The sequence below is a fragment of the Candoia aspera genome, chromosome 1 (assembly GCF_035149785.1).
Source record: "Candoia aspera isolate rCanAsp1 chromosome 1, rCanAsp1.hap2, whole genome shotgun sequence".
NCBI lineage: Eukaryota > Metazoa > Chordata > Lepidosauria > Squamata > Boidae > Candoia > Candoia aspera.
Window position 1 is genome coordinate 115,079,522 of NC_086153.1, and position 17,378 is coordinate 115,096,899.

The 17,378-nt window shown below is 39.3% G+C and overlaps 1 protein-coding gene across 1 annotated transcript in view; it reads left to right on the top strand.

Annotated features, from left to right (window-relative positions):
* Positions 1 to 17,378, top strand: part of MDN1 (midasin AAA ATPase 1) — a 116,464-nt gene that overhangs the window by 14,631 nt on the left and 84,455 nt on the right. The window contains exons 11-26 of the mRNA XM_063312224.1: positions 54 to 132; positions 925 to 1,020; positions 1,401 to 1,513; positions 2,406 to 2,554; positions 2,642 to 2,702; positions 3,160 to 3,371; positions 4,531 to 4,634; positions 5,695 to 5,839; positions 7,193 to 7,289; positions 8,978 to 9,091; positions 10,017 to 10,164; positions 10,310 to 10,417; positions 11,244 to 11,395; positions 11,678 to 11,856; positions 13,623 to 13,831; positions 15,279 to 15,425. Coding sequence (XP_063168294.1) covers positions 54 to 132; positions 925 to 1,020; positions 1,401 to 1,513; positions 2,406 to 2,554; positions 2,642 to 2,702; positions 3,160 to 3,371; positions 4,531 to 4,634; positions 5,695 to 5,839; positions 7,193 to 7,289; positions 8,978 to 9,091; positions 10,017 to 10,164; positions 10,310 to 10,417; positions 11,244 to 11,395; positions 11,678 to 11,856; positions 13,623 to 13,831; positions 15,279 to 15,425 — 2,113 coding nt within the window. The remainder of the gene's footprint in view (positions 1 to 53; positions 133 to 924; positions 1,021 to 1,400; positions 1,514 to 2,405; positions 2,555 to 2,641; positions 2,703 to 3,159; positions 3,372 to 4,530; positions 4,635 to 5,694; positions 5,840 to 7,192; positions 7,290 to 8,977; positions 9,092 to 10,016; positions 10,165 to 10,309; positions 10,418 to 11,243; positions 11,396 to 11,677; positions 11,857 to 13,622; positions 13,832 to 15,278; positions 15,426 to 17,378) is intronic.

Sequence of the window (17,378 nt, forward strand, 5' to 3'; positions counted from 1 at the left end):
GGAAACTCATTACTCAGGAACTATATTCACATCACCTTTTCTTTTGTTTTCAGGGATTTACTCAATTGGTGCAACAGAATTGCATTCAACTTTAATAGATCTTCCTCTACTGCACTGAACATTTTTCGTGAGGTCTGAATTAAACTCTTCTTGTTTTTAGAAGGGGGTGGGGTTTTTTTAAAATACTTTCTACAGTATATAAGAGGGACGTGGTGGCACTGCAGGTTGAACTGCTGAGCTGCTGAGCTTGCTGATTGGAAGGTCAGCAGTTTGAATCCGTGTGACGGGGTGAGCTCCCGTTGCTAGTCCCAGCTCCTGCCAACCTAGCAGTTCGAAAACATGCAAATGTGAGTAGGTTAATAGGTACCGCTTCGGCGGGCAGGTAACGGCGTTCCATGTAGTCATGCCGGCCGCATGACCGTGGAAGTGTCTATGGACAAACGCCGGCTCTTCGGCTTTGAAACGGAGATGAGCGCCCCCCCCCAGAGTCAGACACGACTGGACTTAATGTCAAGGGAAACCTTTACCTTTACCTACAGTATATAAATTCAAATTCAGTTTTTAGATAATGGATACAGGATTAAGAAGTTTTAGTATTTAATAGATGTAAATCAAATAGAACTGTCATTAAGATAATGTGGAAGACTGTGTGAATTACAGTTAGGGATGATTTAACGTGGATTCCGACACTGCAGATTGGGTTTTGGGTTTAAATGGCCTCTTCAAGTGTATGACTTTTTGAGATGTTCATGTTTCCATATATGAAGAATATAGATGTCTGAATAAGACAACCCACTTCTTTCCATCACAGGAGTATATGAGCGATACGTTGCTAGAAAGTTAACTGCTCTTGGACTACAGTTGGTTTATTGGGAGACAATAGATTCTTAACTGGAAATAGTTTTTTGCCTTCTCCATTGACAGGCGTTAGATTGTTTCACAGCGATGCTGTCAAAACAAGCCAGTAGACTGAAAATGGCCGAAGTCATTGGAAGCAAACTGAACATTTCCAAGCATAAGGTACCTTTACTAATTGTCTATTTCCATGTAAGTGCTTCTCTCAGTGGAAAATGACTCAAAATTGGTGTGCAGCTAGTTGTGTACTTTGAAGGAGGGCTCTTACAACATACTAAACCGTAACAGAAATAATGACAGCTGGATTCATACGTCACTTTTAAAATCCAATCAAAGTAACTCAGGATGGCTCAGTCCAATATGTGAATTCACCTTGAGAGTAATTGGAAAAGCAGTTGATAACCTGAAGCTTTGGGGAAATGGAGAAACTCATGGGTTAGCTGCTTCCCAGGCAGCAAAGTCACTTTGCTGACTATTCATAGGAGTATGGTACATGAACTGGTCTTCAATAAATAAGGGTGGATCTGGATGTTCCTTTTCCATAGGCGGAATACTACTGTCAACTTCATAAACCGGAAATTGTAATAGGAGAGCAAGATGTCTCCGTGGGAAGAGTTCAGCTCATTAAGAAGCAGGCGCACACGCTACTTACGCAACGGTATTGATAGCTTTGGAGACATTCTTTTAAACTCTGGGTCAGATTGCATGTTACGTTAATTATGTAGCCTGTGGCTCCTGTGTTTTTAAAACCCCTGTATGGGGTTTTAAGTTTGACTCCTGGTGATTTGAGTGACACGTCCATGTAGTTTTCTTGCCAGCCATAACAAAGTGATTGCCTTCACATTTTCTGGGATATTTTTTTTTTTTTAACTTTCCAATTTAGCTTATAGCCCTGGAATTCTGTGGGAGGGTCTCTCATCCAGGTACTAACCAAGCCAGCTTTTGCGTATTTTCTGAGCCCAGATAAGGTGAGCCATATGCTTCCATTGGCTGAGATTTTGATCTTTCCCACCTGAACTGCTTTCCTTTTGAACCCCCTCCTCACAGGCAGCAGTTTCCAAAAGGGAAAGAAACGGTGCTTTCCATTGTAGAACAGGCTTTTCTCTCTTTTTTTCAGCTGCTATGGAGGTTTCCAGGGAAGAGTTCAAAAGAGGCCAATGATCCCACAGAAATAATCCCATCCCCTCTGCTGACAGCATTATATCACAGTCTGTCCTCAAGTGCTGGGGCAAAAAAAAAAAGTGTGGCTCTAGCCCCCCCTCCCAAGAGTTGCTCATTCTTCCTTTTGATTAAAGAAATACAGGAAAACGAATTTCGTGGTACTTATTTAACATAATGTGTAACGTAACAATCCTCATTTTTTCCCCTGCGTATTTGTAGCACAGGGCAGAAGTGCTTATAATTACAAAATCCCATGGCAGTGATCTTTTGTGATATTATTTTTGGGTGTTTGTTTCAATGATATGAGAGAGAGGTATATTTAAGGAATTTAGGAGCAGAAGACTTGGAGATGCAAAGATATAATATTCTGCCTTTTCATCTCTTGGCAGGAAAAAGCAAAGCTTTGCACCCACACGCCCATCTTCAGTGTTGATTGAGCAGCTTGCGGTGTGTGTTGACAAAGGAGAGCCTGTATTACTAGTGGGCGAAACAGGAACAGGAAAAACTTCTGCTGTTCAATACTTGGCCCAAATTACAGGTGAAGTATAGAATTGAGACTTTAACCAAGATAGAAGTGGTAACTCAGGAACCAGTTCAGCATCTTCTTGTGTCTTCTTATTTTAAGGGCACCGTTTGAAAGTTATCAACATGAATCAGCAAAGTGATACTGCAGATCTTCTAGGGGGGTGAGTGGATAAGTGAATTTAAAAAAACCAATGATCTCCTTCCTAGCCAAACAGCACTGGCAACATAGAAACATACATTTTATTCCTTGGAATAAAATACAGTATTTTTTTAAAGCTCCAAGTAAATAGGTAATTAGGGCCACAGTCAGCAAGACTGGGAGGAAAGAAAGCATACTTGGTGGGTGGGGGTAACTTTGAAAAAACATGTAAAACTTTTCACATAATATTGTTTGCTGCTTATTTGACAGGTTAAGAAAGATACTAGAAAGGAGAAGGAAAGGGATGTTCCACCCATAGGGTTGATGGAGGGGGGAGGGGAGGCAAAGGTACAGGGAAAATGCAAAAACATTTCTTACGGAGGGGAAACCTTGACAAAACATACGTTACTTCATGTTCCTGCTCAGCTTTGCTTGTGTCATCAATCTTGTGAGGCTGTTTTGTTGTGTATTCTTTACAGATATAAGCCAGTGGATAACAAGCTGATTTGGTTGCCTTTGAGAGAGTCCTTTGAGGAGCTGTTTGCACAGACATTTTCAAGAAAGCAAAACCAGACTTTTTTAGGGCATATCCAGACATGTTACCGACAAAAGCGTTGGCATGATCTTCTCAAACTGATGCAGCATGTTTATAAATCTGCTATTAATAAGGAAGCTAAAGAAAATGCATCTGGTAAGACTACTGTGAGCTATAAGGTGCCTCGGACATGCCTTTGAACATGTTTCTTTTTTAGATTGGATGGGAGAAATTTGGGACTCCTATGTATATTGCCTGGAGCAATTTTACAAACTTCTTCATCTTGGTGGGGAAAATATACAGGTGTTCTCATATACCTGTCTTCAAGGAAATAAATAATTGCAGCAGGTGAAGTAGTCCAATCTACATCCCATGTAAGCTTTGCAACATTTTGAAGACAAATGGAAGAAGGAAGGAGGAAAATGCTTTAAGATGAAAAATGGGAAAAGAAAAGTCAGAAGAAAATGCTCCCTCAGTAATTAGCTTTAAGAGGATGTATCCATGATGCATTTAGTAAATAGTAATAGTAATAATAATAATTTATTAAATTTGTATGCTGCCTGACTCCCAACAACTCTGAGCAGCTCACAACAATCAAAGAAATTACAATAAAATCAATAAAAGATAAAGATAAAAGATGGCAGGCACATTAGAGAGATGGAATGAAGCGAGGGGTCTCGGTCTCCTTCACCAAAAGCCTGGGTGAAGGGCCAGGTCTTCACAGCTGTTCTAAACAGAGTGGGGACCATCTGGATCTCGGGGGGGGGAACCTCATTGCAGAGGCAGGTGCTGCTAAAGAGAAGGTGTGCTTCTGGGGACCCAATAGATGACATTGTTTAATCAAAGGTTCTCGGAGTGCACCAACCCTGCAGGATCAAATCAGTTGGGCAGATACAAAGCAAGATGTTATGACCATGCCTTTTTCTTAACAAAGGAAGGTCAGGTAAGTAAGTTAGAAAGAGATACAAATTATTGCAGTTTCTTGCTTTTTACCAGTTTCTTGGATAAGTGCTGCAACAAAATAACAAGGCTCACATCATACTAACTTATTTGATGCAGTTATCTAAAATCCTTATCCTGCTAGTGGATTTTATAAGATAAAAACACATACTTAAAAAATAGCTTTATGGATAATCAAATTTTTAATTATTGTTCAAAGTATTCCATAGTTCCATTCAATGCCTCATTTGTAAAACCTCCTTCTATAGGGGCTTCAGTTAAAATCAGATATGTCTTAACTATACTGAATTACTATGATGGTTTATAAGTTTTTGTATTACACTCTTGGTTTTAATGAAGAAATTTGTAACTGTAGGCTTGCCATTGAAGGAAAAATGGGAAGAACTTGGTATCCGATTGGAACATGCTCAGCAGCAGATGAGGATGACAGAAAATGCACTGGTCTTTGCATTTGTAGAGGTGCTATTTTTATTCATGTTACCATCTTTTAAAAATAATGGCTGCAGAATATTTTATTGCAGGTTTTGATATCACCTTATAAAATCATACTACACCCAGATGAGTTTAGTGAAACAGCATATAATCTTTAAGGCTGGGGGAGTATTTTAGAAAGTGCACAGCCTCCCAACAAAAGTTAAATTTGAAATAAGCTTGAAGGTAAAGATGCATTCAAAAATTCCATCAGTATCAGTTACTAATGTTTTGAGTTGCATGAGAGTTGCACCCAAGGCTGTAGGAGTCTGGGAAAAGAGATGGTGCACCCTTCTGTAAATTCTTCCCTCTGGTAGCAAAGGGAGTTTGTATTGATAAAAAGGATTTTATTTTTTACCAGGAGTCCTTTAATATTCAAATAGAACATTTACTAAATAGGGCTGTCCTGCATCCTCCCATTTCTGTGGCCTTTATCTCCTAAATGTCATTTTGAAACTTTTGAAGGCTAGGGGTCCTCACTTAACTACCACTTGCTCAGCGATTGTTCGAATTTACGATGGTGCTGGACGAGTGGTAGTTACAACTGATCCATGTACTTATGTTGGTTGCTGCATCCCTGCAGTCACATGATCATGATCTGGGTGCTCGGTGCCTGGCTCACAATTAGCACATTACAGTATCCCACGGTCACATGATTGCCATTTGCAACCTTCTTCGTTGGCTTCCGACAAGCGAAGTCAATGGGGAAGCCAGCAGGAGGTCGCAGATGGTGACAAAGTGACATCTTCACTTAATGACCCACAATGATTTGCTTAATGATGGCAACTGGAAGTGCCAGAATTTCCATCGCTAAGCGGCATGGTCACATGACATCATGCTTAACGACCGTGTCACTTAGCGACAGAAAGTATGGTCCCAATTGCCATTGCTAAGTGAGGACTACCTGTATCTGAGAAGTTTGGTGTAGGGCCCATGGGCTGCATTAGAAGAGCAGTTTTACCCTCATTCATTATATTTCTCCTTGCTTTTCCTTCTTTCAGTTCCTTCCGTGAGCTATGCTAACTTGTCTCTCTGTTTTTGTTTTCAGGGCACCCTGGCACAGGCAGTGAAGAAAGGAGAATGGATTCTACTAGATGAGATTAACTTAGCTACAGCAGAGACCTTAGAATGTTTAAGTGGTTTACTTGAAGGGTTGTCTGGTTCATTAGTTTTACTAGATAGAGGAGACACAGGTATTTCGTTTGTTTTATAGCAGTAAGTTTTGATGTTTGGTAACCTGTTTGTTTACAATGCTTCCTGGGATGATAGTTTTAAACTCTAATTTAATATGGGTGAGGTTCTCTTGGGATTTTTTGGATTTACAGTTCACAGTTTGAGATACCAAGTGTGTAGACTTGGACAAGAAAATTTATGAAGAAACCAGTTGCGGCAACCCATTAGAGAAGAGAGCTACCCATAATTAATATCATGACAACTTTACATTGCTCCATCCAATACAAAAGTAAATGATTGAATGCTGATAGAGATAAGGACAATAAGTTGGATGATTTGCTCAGTTTAGGCCTTGTTTTTGTACTTCCTATTTATTTGGTAGCTATGGCTTGAGAATGCTAGACTAGATATTCATTTCCCCATCATTTATCCAAATAAAGACTATTGTTCTCACTCCCAGAGACCTGCTGTATCAAAGCAAGATTTTTATCACCCACCAAAAACTGACAGCAGATTGATTGGGGCAGGCAAGACAGAGACACGTGGGGAGGCCAACTCATTTGCAGTAGTTGGAGAGAATGAACCTTTTCTTTAGCTAGAATATTTTAGCTTAATTGCCTTATACGTCTGGCAGGTTTTTGGAGCCTCAGATGCTAATATTTGTATGTGTGTGGGTGTGCTCACATGATGTATTTTCAGCAGAAGGTGGAAAGGCTAAAATGTGATGCCATCATCCTGCCAGTAGTTGCCCTAGTGGAGATGTTCTTAGTCATTTCAGGGCAAGTTTTCAGAAAGCTTAAGTAGAAGAACTCTTCCTTTTTTCTCCTAGAGTTATAGTTTGAATTGTTATTGTCAGTACACTGAATTCTGACATTTAGGAGAAATTTATTCTTTTCTCAGAAGTTGTCTAAAAGAATTTAACTTGGTTCCAATCCTGTCTGTCCACTATCAGCCTCACAGTGTCATTGTTCGTTGGAATCTTCCTTTTTTTCTATGTATATCTCAGATTCAGCTTGGAGTTGACATCACTACTTTTTCATTTATAAATTGGAAATGAAACCCACTAAATAGCTGGAGACTTGAAATGTCAATGTCTGGCCATGCTTCTTTGGAAATACTGTGTAGTTGATGAGATCAGGAGGCTGGTATTGTTTTTATAGGCTCTGGGTAGATATTATGGAGACATCAACTTGACTAGTGCAGAATAGGATAACAAAACTACATGGAGAGTTTTGAAAAGGTGGTATTAACCAACCTGTTAAATACTTTTAAGTACACAATACCTGCCCAAGGCTTAATTGTTAATATGTTTTGCTTTGTTTTCTTGAGGAAAACTGGAACTGAAATTGGATGCCTATGCTTTTTCTATTTAGAGCCATTGGTACGTGATCCCAGTTTTCATTTATTTGCCTGTATGAACCCAGCTACTGATGTTGGAAAGAGAAATCTACCTCCAGGAATACGAAACAGGTAACTATCAGTTCTACAAAGCTGAGAACTGATGCTTCTGAAGCTCATGTTAGCAGTAACTGATGCTATTTTCTGTTCATACACTGTTCTGAAATCCACGTTTGTTCATGAAGCAAAGTACAAATATTTTTGAATATCTCGGAAATACATCTATAGTATATCATACTATAACTGGAGCACACTACTAGCTAACATACAGGCAAAGAGCCTTAACAGTCTGTCTCTGGAATGAGTAGATAATGATATTGTACAAACTTCGGGAATTGTAGTTCACTTTGAGTTTGTTTTGAGTCATCACATTCAGCACAAGGCTAGAATTGTATAGTGATCTCTTGGGAAATACAAAGGAAAAATGCACTGTTGGGTATCTTCTGATCAGTCAGCATTACAAGTAAGCTGCAAAGCAGATGGATGGCCATATTTGAATGAATTTTATGCTTATTTGATCTATCATAGGCTACACATTCCAATTTAGCATAGCAAGTAGGAACTGTGAGAATTATGTCATTAGTGGTAGCCTGCCAAGTGCTTGTTAAGCATTACATTCCCTACTTACACTTTGATTTCCCCACTGAGTACTTAGCAGCTTTCACTTGACAATAGAATTAAATTTAAGGTTCTGGAATTGTCTCTGGGGAATTCAAAATAATTTAGCAGCAAAAGAGCTACATGTTGCTTAGTAAGATTTGCTAATGAAATTCCAGTACATTGTGTTTGTTTACATAGCCTCAATTGGACTGGACTGCTTGTGGGGCTGCGTGGGTCCCCAGTTTTTTTTCTCTAGTCCCTGCAAGCCCCCCTCCCAAGATACACCACCTATTTTCAGCAGCAAAAATGCTGCGATTTCCTGTCGGTGTTCAATGAAAAACAAAGTGAAGTAATGTTTTAAACTCCTTATAAGCTCAACACAAATCTTTCAGTAAAACTTTCTGCCAAAATTAAAGGAAAACAAATCTGAATATTCCAATCCTTCCCTCTTGAATGATGCCATTCCTCTCCCGTGTTGGCTCCTATGGCCTTTAGCTGTAAAAACATAGTTTAAAAAGAAACCAAATACTTTGACCTTTTGCAGCAATAAAAGCTGCCCATGCATCATCCTAAATAATACAATTAAGGTAAATTATTTTTATTCATTGTTTACACTTTATTGAAGATAGTTTGGGATCTTTTGCTCCACAAAAACTAATACTCAGGTAAGTGAATGCTCTCATTCTGAGAAAGCATATTGTGAAATTTGGGGCTTTTCAAATGTTGGCTTGACTTCCTAGATAGCTATAATCTGTGAGCACCAGTGATCCTTCCTCTCTTGCCAGTGCCCCAGTGTTACTACTGTATGTATATGTGAAGCTGTATTACAGTAGTTTTGATTGTTTCTCCATTTTGCACAGTGTTGTTTCTGATGAAAGTCATGTTGTATAATATTAGGTGCTTTTGACTGCTATTGAACCTGGGATACTATACAAGCAAATTATGAGGTCCAGGAGTGAGTTTTGGGCCCTACCTGAATGTTCATGCTTTGTTCCTCTGTAACTGGTTAGAAATCCTACTACCATGTAACAATTCTGTGCTGCCGATTGGCAGATTGGTGTTTAGTCTTCTGTTTTAGATTAGCGTGACTTGGCATGAACATACCTTGAACTTTTACCAACAGGCATGCAAGTCTTTTAAAATGTCTTGTCACTTTATAGGTTTACTGAAATCTACATAGAAGAATTACAGAATGAAGAAGATTTACAGATTCTTATAATGGATTATCTGAAAGGGCTAAATGTGAGCAAAAATACAGTTCATGGAATCATAAAGTAAGTCAAATGCTGTATATTTGTTTACTATTAGGATCTAATTTAGCAGTTACAACAATTCATAAATCTTTGCTATATGATAGAACCCCCACACCATAATTGTCAGCCCTTTGAGGTAGTCCAGAGAAGAAGCACAAAGAATGAGTACTAACATTACTCTTATTGTAAGGTTACAGTAACAATCTTGCCATTTCGGAAAGCACTTTTACTTGCCAGAAAACTAGGGAGAGGCCCACACCGCTTTTCCTTCTGTGGATTAAGATACCTTTTGCATGATGGTTGTCTAGGCTGCAGCTCTTCCTCCTATCTCCCACATACCATTACGATAATATAGCAGGATGACATTTCCTGTAGAATAGTATTACTTCAAGGTCTGTTGTGAGAATGAGTATTTGCTATGCCCAGCTTTGGCTACATGGTGATTGTGCTTTGATTTTATGTTGTATTCCTTTTTTCTTTTGAGTTTTAAACTTTTTTTCAAATGGATGTACTGTGCCCAGAATCACAAATTTTGAGTGGGGCAATCTTATAAATTAAAGTGTGTGTGTGTAGATTCTGTATCTTTCTCAAGCAAGTATTGGTTCAGGATAAGAACTCTTACAGAACTGAGGGCTGTCCCCCTCAGTCATGGCTGAGTGAGAACCAAACACTTCCGGAAGGCCTCTGGGGAGTGACTGTACCATCTGGAATTGGACTTTTGATTAGTTACTTATTACTATGTATTGTAAATTCTGGTTCTGTTTTTGTTCAGGACTGTTGTATTATGTTATGGGGGTTAAGGGTTACTTTATCATGGATGCTTTTTTGTGTTTTATGTTGTAAGCTTCTGTGAGTCTAAAACATTTGGCAGCTTACAAATTTAATGAAGATGTTGCTGTCAAACCCAGAGAAACTGAGTTACTTATTCCTTTCTTTACATTTGTAGCTTCTATCTGAAAGTGAGAAAAGAGTGTGAAACAAAACTGGTGGATGGGACAGGCCGTAAGCCTCATTTTAGCCTTCGCACCCTGTGCAGAGCTTTGAAGTTTGCATCATCCAATCCATGCAACAATATCCAGCGCTCACTTTATGAGGTGATTACCCCTGTTCTCTGTTCCTAAACACTGAGAACTCTAACTGGAAAATACTCAATATTTTCTCACCTTAACACTTAACATTTTATGAGTGTGTTCCCCCCTACCCGCCAATAATACATTTTAATTTGTTTGCTTCTCATAGGGCTTTTGCTTGGGCTTTCTTACTCAGCTTGATAGAAATTCTTACCCAATTGTTCAGCACCTCATATGTCAGCATATTTTGTTTGGAAACACAAAAAGTCTAAAGCAGGCAAGTATTCTCTGAATAATTAGAATTAATATGTTTTTTTGTTGTTGTTGAAATAAAGGATAAGTTTTCACCATTAAATGCTCTGAGCTCTGAATGGCCATTTTGAGTTTTCAGAATAAAGCACCCTTGTTTCAGTGTTTTGCCCCAACTTAGGACAAAATGAGGCATTCTGTTTACATTGTTTCAAATGTTCTGTTATGGAAACAATTGGAAATTGAAAAAAAGCCTGTTACGCCCTTACTTTTCAACCTTCAGCCACAAATTTAGGCAAGATGTCAGTCCATGCTGGGTGTTACCCTCCATCCAAACTATGGAAAAATTGACCAAGGGGATTATTTTTAAAAGTATGTACCCATAGCAAACCAAAAGTAGGATATGGATAATGTTTATTGTTATAGCTAGAGTGTTAGGTAGCATTCATAAGAGACTAGCATCCCGACAGCTTTTACAGTGCTGGGATGAAAAATGATGCTGTAAGAGTTTTTGAATTCTTGTTTGAATTCCAAATGCGACCATTTTGTTCTAAGCTAAGAATACAATGTTTTATGCTTTGTACATAGCCTTACAGTGGAGCTTTAATCTTGTAATCTTACTGAGTACATTTTGGCTTTATTCTGTCTGTTCACTGGGATTTTCTTGTAACCTTTCCTTCCCATTACATAGATGCATGAAGGATTGATGTGAACTGAGTTTATCATGGATGTTATATCTGGGTGGCTAGAATGAATCTCACATAGCTCTCATATGGGGGGAATGCAATGTAATGATGTTTCAAGAGGGTCTGTTGATAGCTTAAATTGGTTATATTTTTATAACACCATTTTAGTCCTTACCAGAGCCTAAAGGAGGCAGAATGATAAAAGTAGAGGGATACTGGATTTCAACTGGTGATAATGAACCTGCTGTTGATGAGACTTACATTCTCACACCTTCAGTCAAACTTAACCTCAGAGATATTGTTCGAGTTGTATCAGCTGGGTATGTTGGAGTTAATTCTTCCTTTTTCTTTTCTGTGAAAATAATTTCACTTGATTTGGTACATAAAACTAGCATTTTTGTTTGATGCAACATGCTTCCCAGTATCGACTTTTATCTTGCTGACGACAAGAAAATTAAATCCCACTGCTTGGAAGCGGTCTTAAACAACATGCAGTATAGAGTAAGACTGTGAAGACAATTAAATGTAGAGGAATTTTTCTGTAAAACTCGTGGCCACTATAGAAAGTCACATCTAACTTTATGATCTGTTAATTTTTCAAGGACGTACCCTGTTCTGATTCAGGGAGATACTTCCGTTGGTAAAACCAGCTTAATCCGTTGGTTGGCTGCTGCAAGTGGAAACCATTGTGTTCGGATTAATAATCATGAGCATACTGACATTCAGGAGTATATTGGCTGTTATACATCAGATGTTTCTGGAAAGCTGATATTTAAGGAAGGTAGGACCATGGTTACTATGCAAATTTCTCGGTCATTCTTTTCTTTTTCAGCAAGGGTTGTGTTGGATGCTACTTCAAAGATTGCAAAACAAAACCACTATTGTACTCCACAGGATTATGGATATTCTTTTTGCTTTAGTATTACTTTTAGAGCATGGATTGTAGCTCAAGTTCAGTGAGAACTGTTCTGTTCTGTAAGAAGTGGCTTGTTCTTGAAAATAAATACATTCTTCTGGCAGGTAGGTTTGCAACCTGCTGTTATACTGGAAGGAAGCACGAGCTAAGGAGGAGAATGGGAGCATGAAGTAACTTGTATGATTGTGCAGATAAGCATTTCAGATATTCAATTCAAAAGTGATTCGGTTAAATCATCCCTTTGAATTGAATGTTCAGGTTGTCTGATCAATATATCAGACTGAGCGTTTTCAGATCAGTTTGTCAATTTATGCAAATTGGCACGTGTGCTTGCTTGTGTTTTTTTAAATTAAACTGATACATCAATCTAGTTTAATAATTCAGATAAACTTGAGTTGTTAAATCAATTCATTGAGTCAAATCAGGGATTTATACTGATTATTTGGCTGTTTCGCATATAGCTATTAGCCAGCTGCCTCAAGCGAGTTTCTGCGAACCTGAGCTGTGTCACTGCAATAGCTTCTTGCACATTTCTCCTTGGTTGTACTTGTGCAGCATTTAGGGGTAGCCAGAAGCAGTGGGATGCCTTTCAGCAGAAGTTAGGATCAGGGGAGTAGCAATGAAATGATAGGTGAGTACAAAGAGAATAAGCAGTTCTTTGCATTTCTACTTAAAACTAAGCCACTATAAATTCAGGGGATGCTACTTTTAGGTGCCTGGGGTTACAGTTTTTTATCTTCCTTGTCATTATTAGAAAAGCAGTCGAGTCCAGTAAAATTACTCTCATGAAGCTTCAGGTTAGTTATTACTAATGAATTGTTGAGGTGGTTTGTTTTGTTGTCATGTATAGAAGGGAACTGATACTTGGACTTGGATGTAAAATTAAGCACAAGAGGGAGTGGACTCATTATCTGTGGTCCTAGAAGGCAGGGCCAGAATTGGGTTAAAATTTACAAGGAAATTGGCTTAGAGTATACATCAGGAAGAATTTCTTAATTACGAACTGTCCCCCAGTGAAGCAGACTCCACACGAAGTGGCAAGTTACCTTATACTAGAGAGATTGAAATGGGGTGGATGCAGAGGGTGGATCTGCCATAGGATTTGTGGACTGATTGAGGTTAGGCTTATATGCTTCTCCAGGCATGTCTGACTCTGAATGAATGACAGGTCTTCATAGAGTAATAAGAGGAAAAACTTAAAAGGACAACAATGTACCATATTAACTACTCAAACTACCATAAGACTTATACCCATTTACCCTCCAGGAGGGAGAAAAGTAATCCTTCAAACCCCAGAGACCACTGATAGAGCCATCTGATATCATGGAGGGGGAGTGCTCCAGTGGATACTCTAGTGCACTGTTTCTCAACCTTGGTGGCTTTGAGACATGTAGACTTCAATTCCCAGAATTTCCCAGTCAGCACTCTGGGAGTTGAAGTCCACACATCTTAAAGCCGCCAAGGCTGAGAAACACTGCACTCATGAATCCTGCACTGGATAGGGTGTTGAACTAGATGTCCTCTAAGATCCCTTCCAGCTCTGATTCTCTGATTTTCCAGGATTTTTCACTGCTTCTCCACTGCAGAATGTAAATAAAACACACACATACAATTTGGTAATTCCTTTAAAGGTGTCCTCATTGATGCAATGCAAAAGGGATACTGGATTATCCTAGATGAACTGAACCTGGCGCCTACCGATGTTTTGGAGGCACTGAACAGATTGTTAGATGACAACAGAGAACTGTTCATAACAGAGACTCAAGAAACAGTCAGAGCTCACCCACGATTCATGCTGTTTGCAACCCAGAATCCTCCAGGACTTTATGGAGGCAGGAAGGTTTGTTGACTGCCCTAAGATCATTATTGCTTTATATTTCTTTTCATACTATGATATATTGCATATAAATAGCAAGTATTTGCCAATAGCTATTCTTTTTGTGGTCAAATTGACATAATCTATACCCTAAATATATATTTAAAAACCAGTGGGACTTTAAATATATATTAAAATCCCAGTGAGGCCTGGGCATTTCTATGACTGCAGGTTGCTGAGGTATGAGAGTGATAATGTATTGAAATATTCTGGCAAAGGTGGCTGCAGGGAACGGACCATGTTCAAATGCATTGTTGCCAATCCTTGTATTTCACTGCTTGTAAACCTTAATCAATGGGACGCGGTGGCGCTGCAGGTTAAACCGCTGAGCTGTCGATCGGAAGGTCGGCGGTTCGAAACCGCGCGGCGGGGTGAGCGCCCGTTGCTCGTCCCAGCTCCTGCACACCAAGCAGTTCGAAAACATGCAAATGTGAGTAGATTAATTGGTACCGCTTCGGCGGGAAGGTAACGGCGTTCCGTGAGTCGTGCTGGCCACATGACCCGGAAGTGTCTATGACAACGCCGGCTCCAAGGCTTTGAAACGGAGATGAGCACCGCCCCCTAGAGTCGGACACGACTGGACTTTACGTCAAGGGAAACCTTTACCTTTACCTTAAACCTTAATCAGACTGGACTTGATATGGCAGGATAGCTGGAAAGGATCTGAGAAAAGATTTTTCCTGGTATTTGGGTAACCATTTTAACATATACTGGCCAATGAGAGTTATATCCCAATATCTGGAGAACATCTGGTTGAAGAATGCTGATGTAAAAATGGTATGAATTGGGTCGCTTTTCGTGTCATGACGTGTTTTTCGTTTAGAAGCTACTATGAGGTTAGAACGAAAAGCTGACATTTCTTAGATGCAAGATTCTAAGGAATATGATGCCTCTGTTGTTTTTTAAATTTGATATATGTCGTTTTGATCCCAATTATTTACTGGGGTATTCTATGATGCTTAGAAAAGGTAGATTAGAGAAGCCTATAATCCCTGTAAATAAATATGTAAATAAATTTCTCTGATTAATCAGTGAAATCACTACCAGTATGTGAAATACAGACAGAAGGGCTGCAAAGTGATTTTGTCCATTAAGCTTGATGGACTAGAGCATGATCTTGATCTGAGAGAACTGTCAGATGTACAAGTACTTGTAATGTACTGTATGTCCGTAGTCCTAGACAGCTCCCTCCCATGTTTGTTAACAATTTGCTAAATACATGTACATGGTCTAATCTCAGTATATGTATTATTGCTCTTTTGCTGCAACATAAAAGAAATGTGTATATAAGATGTGCGTGTCTTAACTTCCATAGAATGGATATCTCACAGTGAATTTGTAATCTTTCAAAAAAACTACTGATCTTTGAACAAATGTTGACAGACATAAGGAGTAAACTTTATTTTTTTAGGTCTTATCTAGAGCCTTCAGAAATAGATTTGTGGAGCTGCATTTTGATGAGTTACCCAGTACAGAATTGGAAAGCATTTTGCACAAAAGGTGTCAGCTTCCACCTTCCTATTGTAGCAAGTTGGTCAAAGTCATGCTGGAGCTACAGGTACTGCTAATCATTGTGATGCTTTCTTAGGAAGAAGCAAACAAAGTAGGCTGAATTGGATTTCAAGTATATCTTTTCCAAGGATGATCTGGTTACTGATTCTGATTTAAAAGTTGGCCCTTGATTCCTATTAGGAAGTATCTACCCGGCTTAACTGATAGGATTTGAGACACTCTCCTACAGAAAAGGAAAAATAGAGCTACATAAATAAATAAAAATAAATAAGTAGAGACACAGACATATGCAATGCTTGGCGGCAGCGGCGGCTACTGCTGCTGCTGTTACTATTATTATTATTTTATCCTGCCTTTTTCTGTCTGTCTGTGTATCTCAAGGCAGCGAACATACCAAATACTCCTTCCTCCTCCTATTTTCCCCACAACAACAACCCTGTGAGGCGAGTTGGGTTGAGAGAGAAGGACTGACCCAAGGTCACCCAGCCAGCTTTCATGCCTAAGGCGGGACTAGAACTCCCAGTCTCCTGGTTTCTAGCCCGGTGCCATAACTACTAGACCAAACTGGCTCTCATTTTGTCATCTAGATTTGGCAATCCCAGCAGAAACCAATCCTTTTTTTCCTCTCCACAATATACAACACTTTTTCCTCTCCACAATATACAAGTATGTGTGACACACTTCTGTATATATGTGCATATACACATAGATGTATAGATCTATCAGAAGCCACACTCCATGGGCAGAACCAGGAGAAAGATTTTAATATTGATTTAGTAACTGTTGGTTAAAATTGCCTGACTGTAAAGATATCCCATTTATAAAATGAATTGCTCTACCATCTGCATGGACTAGCCATTCTCTTCCACATATGCACAAACCACTCTCAAACATGCAGCAAAACACACACACTCTTTTTTCCTTCTACCTGAAGTAGCAAAAAAGAAGAGCATAGGATGAAGGTGGGGTAGGAAATAAATCTGAATTGGAAATAAGGCAAGGGAAAAGAAGTAACTAGATAGGGAAGATAAGAAAAGAAAAGGGAATATTCACCAGGCAAGCAGGAGTACCTCCCTTTCCAGATGGCTGGTGGCAGCTGACCTTCAGAGTCATATACACTAAAGGTGTACTGTACACAGCTGCTTGAACCTCTCTGACCATGTGCTTCTTTTTAACAGAATCTGAGTGAATAAATGTGCCCCCTCCTACTGTAGAAGGCATTATTTAAATAATGCAAAGGGTAACGAAGAAGTGACTTTAACTTTTATTATCTAGACCTTAAATATAGGTAGGCCCCAGTCAGCTTCTCAGTTTTATGTTAGGCCAATTGCAGATCACAACTGGTTCTTCAGAGATACGGTCACCTTTATGTAATTCATGTACTCAGGAACTTAACATCTTTAAAGCCCCTTATGGCATGGAGCCAGGTTATTTGAGGGACTGCCTCCACCCAATTACATCTGCCCATCCCATCAAGTCTGGCAGAGGAGGTATGCTGCAGGTCCTGTCTACAAAAGAGTTTCATCTGGCAGGACCCTGGAGGCGGGCCTTTTCTGCCATGGCACCTGCCCTGTGGAACATTGTCTCCCCTGAGGTGAGGTTGGCCCCGTCCATGACATCCTTCCGGAGGTCCCTTAAAACATGGCTGTGTCAGCAGGCCTGGGGATCTCAAGGCGATGATGAGCTGATGCGATGGTTGCATTGTTTTTAATATCAGTTATCTCCACTATCTTGTTAATAATATTGCTGATGTTTTTTAATTGTAGTTTTTAACATTTGGATTTTATTATTGTTTTTATTGTAAGCCACCTAGAGTCACTTTATTGTGAGATGGCCAGTTATATAAATGTGACAAATAAATAACCAAATTCAACCTATTTATTTGTTTGTTTATTTAAGTACAGGAAAGGCACTCTTCTCCCCACCCATCCGATTTCACATTTTTCTGGTATGCTTCAGCTTGTGCTAGGCCCAGTTTGAGGGGAATTTATTTTCTTGT